Here is a 6,494-nt window from a genome sequence, read left to right on the forward strand (position 1 = left end):
TAGGATTTTTGTGTGGAAAATAAATCCAAGGCTTTCATAATTAGAATATTCTTCTAATATAATTTTCTTACGTGGTCACAAAGTTAGGAAGAAAACAACACAATTTTTAAACCAAAACTATTAATCTGTCTAAAGAATCATTGATGGTGCATGCCTGTAATACCAGCAACTCAGGAGGCTAAGGCAGAAGAATCACAACTTTAGGGCCAGCCGGGGCAACTTAGCAAGACCCTGTCTCAAAAATAAAATAAAAAGATCTAGAGATGTGGCTCAGTAGTAGAGCTCCCCTGAGTTCAATCCCCACTACCCAGCCTCATAAAGGAAAAAATCAAAATAAGTTTTAAAATAATAAGTAATCAAAAAATCATCAAATCATCTTAATAGAAACATTATATACATTTGTCTAATATAATTTGTAAATCTATATTTATAAAACAAATTCTCTTTTTCTCTTGGGGTGTTTGTTGCAGTGCAAGGCTCAAACCCAGGGCCTCATGCATGCTAGAGAAGTGGTCTACTTCTGAGCAATTCCACAGCTCTCTATAAACCAAAATTTTTGACACTCCTTAAATCATATCTAAAATCTCTGAATATTCCTCTTTATCTTATAACCAAGTATCTGAGGCAATTGTCATAGTTCTCAGTTAAAACATTTTTCCCAGAGTGTAACTAAAAGCTATTTGAAAAAGTAATGTGCTCCATCAGACTTTATAATGTGACTTTTCATGTGTGTGTGTGTGTGTGTGTGTGTGAGAGAGAGAGAGAGAGAGAGAGAGAGAGAGAGAGAGAGAGAGAGAGAGAGAGAGAGAGAGATCAATCTGTTTATCTGGACAATCTCAGTATTTAAGGTTATGAACATCTGACCAGAATTGTTGATCAATTAATAAATTAAATTTTCCAGAAAAGGGAGAAAGAAAAGTGAGTATGTAAAAAGTTATTGACCACTCTAAAAAGTTTAATCATCCTCCCTTTGCAAAAAGAGGAAAAGTGTTAGATGCAGGCAAACCCATTTCAATACATGAAAAAAGAGAAAGTGACCATCCAGTTCAGATACTGTCTGTAGGCCCTTGCTGTCAAGCCTGTGGGATTAAATCTCTGAAGAACAGAAATTAAGGAGGAAGCCTGTTGTGTCCACCGAAAACTAAAAAAAAATAAACATTAAAAAAAAATTCTTTCTCTCTCTCTCTCTCACACACACACACACACACACTCTCTCTCTCTCGTTAAAAAACAATAAATAAATTAAATGATTTCTCTATCAATGTATTAGCTAACACTACAACCATAAAACAAATTCTTCAAGAGGGTTTAACAAAAGAACTTTTACTTTTCCAGTAGAATTTCATTTTCAAGTTTATATAATAATTTTTAAAAGTGCTAATCATAAAATACCCAGAATAATATCCCCCTTTTGTTCTGAAAGTACTTTTAAGTGAATAGTTGTATAATCATGTGTCAAAACTACTCCAAAATGGCCACTGTAATTTCACTGTAATTTCCTAATGCAGTTATGCATTTTAGCAAGATAAATGCAAGAAAGAAAAAACAGAAGCCAAAGTCATTCCAGGATGGTAACACAAGTTTATGATGAATCTATCAATGTATTAGCTAACACTAAAACCATTGAATGTTAACTGTAAAAATAAACAGGCCAGGATTGGTTAAGAGGAGCTCTTTCCCAAAGCTGTCTCTCAAACATGGACAAAATTTTTAAATTCTTGTAGACACAGTGTAGCCATTTTATATAGGATTGTTAGTATCAAATCAGTGCTTTAGCAGATCTCCACCAATGAAAACCAAAAATAGTACAAATCTAACCAAATAACCAAAAAGTCCTGAGAATCTTATTCTTACAACCAATAAAATAAATATCACCTAGCTTTCGAAGCTCAGCAAAAAGAATCATAACTCAAGATAAGCTCTAGACTTACTCCTTCATCATAAACAAAGATTCCCCCAAGCAGAGTCTCAGAGAATTCAGTGAAGTGCATTGTAACCAATATGAGAATACCAATGGTGAGGGTTCTTGCTTAAGTCTTAGTAAGACCTTCATAACTATCCTAGTCCTAATACAAAGACCACCAGAAACCTGATGATCAAAGCAAGGTGAATATATTAAAGTTTCTGAGCAAGAGAGGATATCACCTTATCAGTGTAAGAGAAGAACCTACCCTTCTGAATTTTTAGCTGGGACCCCCATAACAGGAGGCAGATTAAAAGAGAAAAACAAATTTATTACCATGTATACCTCATGTATGTATACATGGCCAATACCCAAAGTAAAGTGAGTAATTCTCAAAGACATGGTTATAAGTCTGGCTTGTACTGCATCTTTAACATTGAACAATTATCTTAAACTTTTAGTGACAAGACAGAAGATATATGGGAAACTAATGATAGATAAAAGCTAATAAAGTTTGTTCTGTAGATACCTCTAGTTCCATCTTCAGACCAATAAGTTTGTCCTTCCTTGTGGATAGGGAAGGAGGGACACATTTGGAAATTTATGTCCTATTTTTTGTAAATAAGGGGAAAGCAGAGAGCTTTTCTTGTATCTGTTTCTTCTCAAATGCTGTCAGCTCAAATATCATCCTTAAACCAAATTGGTATATTTTGGAGTGGCATGTTCCACTGCCCTTCAACAAATCTCAGTAGTGTCTCAAAATGAGGAAGTTAACAGAAAGGTACTTAAACATTTTGAGAACTAGGGTTGATTATGGGCTGGTTTTAAGGCATAAGATAATAAGTAAGGTCCATGCCAAGTTAGAATTTGTAAAGTAAGTGACTTGCTGGAACAATTAGTCTTATCTTTGGAGCACTTAAGTCAATGTGAAGTTACTCTTAATCAATTTGTTCTTGGTTCTATGTCAGAGGATAAAGATCTGAACAAACTTATGTTTAAAAAATTTTAACTTAAGATACTTTGAATTATGTGTCAAAGTTTGGTACAAAACATCTGTTATACAAGTAACAATATGGTTTTGCAAGTTGATGTCTGATTTATTTCTCAAAAGGAAAGCATTTGTAAGTAAGGCAGCCAATTATAAGGCTTTCACAAAAATTCATACATAATATAATGAATGCTGTTACTGTGGAATTTGGAGGAATGAAAAATGTAGGGATAAGGAGGAAATAGATTAGAATCTTAATAATCAAGGCCTTTGGGAAGAAAATAGACTATAAAGAGAGGAAAGGGTTCAAAATTGAATATTTGAAAGCTGGGAAGATAATGGCACCAGTTACAATGCCAAAAAAAAGGAAATTGAAATTTAATATGTTGTAGATAGAAAATGGAGATGTTGAGGGGTCTTTGTTTTTGTTTTCTCTTTCTTTTTCTTTTGTATTTTAACTATAATAAATGTTAGGTATCATTTCCAAAATGACTAGAAGTATAAGAGAAAATAAGTTTTAGTTATAGACAGGAAAGTTGTGAGGTTTTTCCTAGTATATTTAGCTTTAGAATCTTCTATTTAATTCTTTGTGTTTTCTTTAAAAATTACTCAAAATATACTGTAAATTCCACACCCTCATTTAACCAACTATTATTAGGTGAACTTTTCAGACACATAATTCATCCTCTAATGATCTTTTAATTCTTCTGTTATTTCTGTAACTGCAGCAAAATGAGAAATGAATATGAATGCAAAGAAAATACCCCAATATCGAGAGAATCTTACTTAATTGGTAATAAGTACCCTGCTGTGAGGGAAAGGAAAAAAATGTAACCATACAAGTTAAAGAGCTACAAGCCTTGACTTTTTAAAATTAGACTTCAGTAATATGTTAACTAAGATCAGAAAATTAATCTATATTAGCATAGCAACTTTTCAAGCACTGCCTACCCATGACCAAGGATGAAAGGGAGTTGCAGTGTCACAAAGCATGTGATTAAGTTAAATAAGCATTAGTATTTAAAGGGGAGAATTTCAGGTGATTCTACCTGAGATACTCATAGTTTTTCTTTAATCTATATAAGGGGACAGGTGACTACAAAGCTATTTTTGCAACATAAGTCTGACCCCATAGTATCAGTGAGTCAGAATAAAGATGAAAGGGGCTTACAGTTACTGTTTAAGAGAACTGATATATGAAGCCCTAGGTATTGGCAGTATGACTATCTTAAGCTTCTGTGGTGTGTAGGCTTGCCTTCGACCTCCTAAATAAATATTTCAGATTTTCTCACTTCAAAGAAGTACTTTTTAGGCTGGAGATGCAGCTTAACAGTAGAGTACATGCTTAGGTAAGGCCCTGGGTTTAATTCTCCACATCACAAAAAGAAAAACAATACTTTTCTTAAACCTTGTGACATTTCTGAAATTAAAGTGTCTTTTTTAATTGGTTGTTTTTAGTTATATACAACACTAGGATACACCCTGATATTATCACAAAAGCATGGAACACAACCTGCTCCAATTCAGTCCCCAGCACTCCCTCATCTGCCACTGCTCCATCCCATTCCCCTTCCTCCACTCCATTGATTTATCTCTTGCCGAAGTCTGGCTTGGCACAAATCAGGAGCCACTTGTCAAAAAGAAACTAACTTTATTTTTAGAACTACAAATGCCAAACAAAACAGCTCCAGAGAAAAACCCTCAGAGCCCAACTGCCACCACCGGCTTCCACAAGCCTCTCTCCCCCACACCCGCCTTTCAACCTCCCACAATCCTCCTCCTCTTGAGGCCGATTGGCTGGGTTGCGTGGGCAGAGCCAAAGAAGTCACCCAATGAGCAGCTCCGTGGAGGAGCCAATCAGCTAGATGTTGCTGGGGCCCCTGTGAGCCAATCATCAGCTGGCAGTCTGAAGGGCAGGGAAACAGCCCAATGAACATCACCGCAGAGGAGCCAATCAGCTAGATGTTGCTGGGGCAGTCTGAAGCTTGCTGGCAGCTGGAAGTTTGCTGGGGCCCCTTTGGCTGTGGCTCTCAACAATCTCTCTTCAATCTATTTACATTTTTAAAATACATACTTTAAAAAAAAATTACTGTCCTTTGTATACACCTGATTCTGGGACCCACCATGCCACATCCTCTCTTGCACATATGAAAATTTGGTCAAATTCATTCCACTGTTCTTCCCTTTTCCTGTCCCTTTTTCGTCCTCCTCAATCCCCTCTACTGATCTTTCCTCTATTTTAATAAAATTCCCTCTCCACTTTCTCTCCCTTTCTCTCCCCCTTTTTTAGCCTACCACTCTTTATTTTGATGTACCTTCTGCCTCAGAGAAAACATTCAACCTTTCTGAAGTCAAAGTGTATTTTCCACCTAATGTTAAAGTTATATTTTGTGTGTGTCTCTGTGTTAAGGACTCCCTTTCTTTCTTAAGTATTTTATAATCTAATAGTCTATGTTCACATTGTAAACTAATTCCATGTGTATGAGCATCTAAGAATAACAGTATAAGAACAAATAGGAAGAAAATAGGAACCCTTTCAACATCATATATCATAAAAAAGAAAAAAGAAATACATTTATTGTATATTTATCTGCAAAAAAAATGAGTACTCATTATCTCAGTGCTAAGAAGTACCATGAAGGTAGTTGTTATAATTATTTTACAAATGAGAAAATTAAGAAAAAGAGTTTGGGTCTGAATCCAAAGCTCCTCCTATTATACGCTCTATCTTATTGGAAATTCATACCATAGAATAGCATTTTCTGATTTTCTCCAAGACATACTAATAATAGATATTAAATATCTAAAGATCAACTAAATTCAGAGTAACAGAATTATGAATGTGAGCTAAGTATTACTTAAGTTTGTCTCAGAGACGATACATCTGCCTCCTTTAGAAAGGTCTAATTTCTTTATTACTGTTGATCCCACTTCAAAAAAAAGAAAAAAATTTTGGAAAAAAATGATCATTCTCTTCAAACTTTAGAATATAAGGTCACACATTCTCTACTTCAGATGTTCTCATTGAGAGATATGTTGGAAAATAATTTTGGGAGGACAAAAGATCATTGTTTTTTGTTTTTGTTTTTGTTTTTGGACCAATTTCTAGGAAGGTCCAGTATCTCCAGAACATTATTGTCAAATTGTAGCCAAAGATGGTGTGATATTTGATCTGCTGTTCAACACAGTGGAAAATCTCTGTTGTTGCAGTTGTTGTTGTTGTTGTTGTTTTAAATTCTTTAAGAACATTTTCTCATTCTCCTTTACTTGAATATTTTTCCAAAGATCCTTTGAGCGTATGATGCCAGATACTGTTATAGATGTTAGGAGTGCCGAACTATGCTTAGTACATCTGGGGCTCTTGTTTTGTTTGGTTCTGTTTATTTTTCCATTAGAAATAGGCAACATTATTCTAAGAAAATAATTAGTGGGTTTTTTTGGCTTTTAGCTGCTAAATCCTGAAGATGACCTCTTACCAGGAAAGATTCGAGACAGCAATCGTTCAACCCTCTTGGCAACAATTCAGGAACATGGTTACCCCACAATCAACTTGGGAATTGTTGGAGACAAGTAAGTATTGTGTTTTATTTTGAAAAATTGTTA

General features: G+C 34.8%; 1 protein-coding gene across 28 annotated transcripts in view; it reads left to right on the forward strand.

Moving 5' to 3' along the window:
• Positions 1-6,494, forward strand: part of Gphn (gephyrin) — a 595,586-nt gene that overhangs the window by 535,929 nt on the left and 53,163 nt on the right. For all 28 annotated transcript variants that reach the window (XM_040276071.2, XM_078050082.1, XM_040276074.2 and 25 more), the window contains one exon: positions 6,340-6,461. In XM_040276071.2, the coding sequence (XP_040132005.1) occupies positions 6,340-6,461 (122 nt within the window). The remainder of the gene's footprint in view (positions 1-6,339; positions 6,462-6,494) is intronic.

The sequence above is a fragment of the Ictidomys tridecemlineatus genome, chromosome 5 (genome assembly GCF_052094955.1).
Source record: "Ictidomys tridecemlineatus isolate mIctTri1 chromosome 5, mIctTri1.hap1, whole genome shotgun sequence".
Taxonomy (NCBI): Eukaryota; Metazoa; Chordata; class Mammalia; order Rodentia; family Sciuridae; genus Ictidomys; species Ictidomys tridecemlineatus.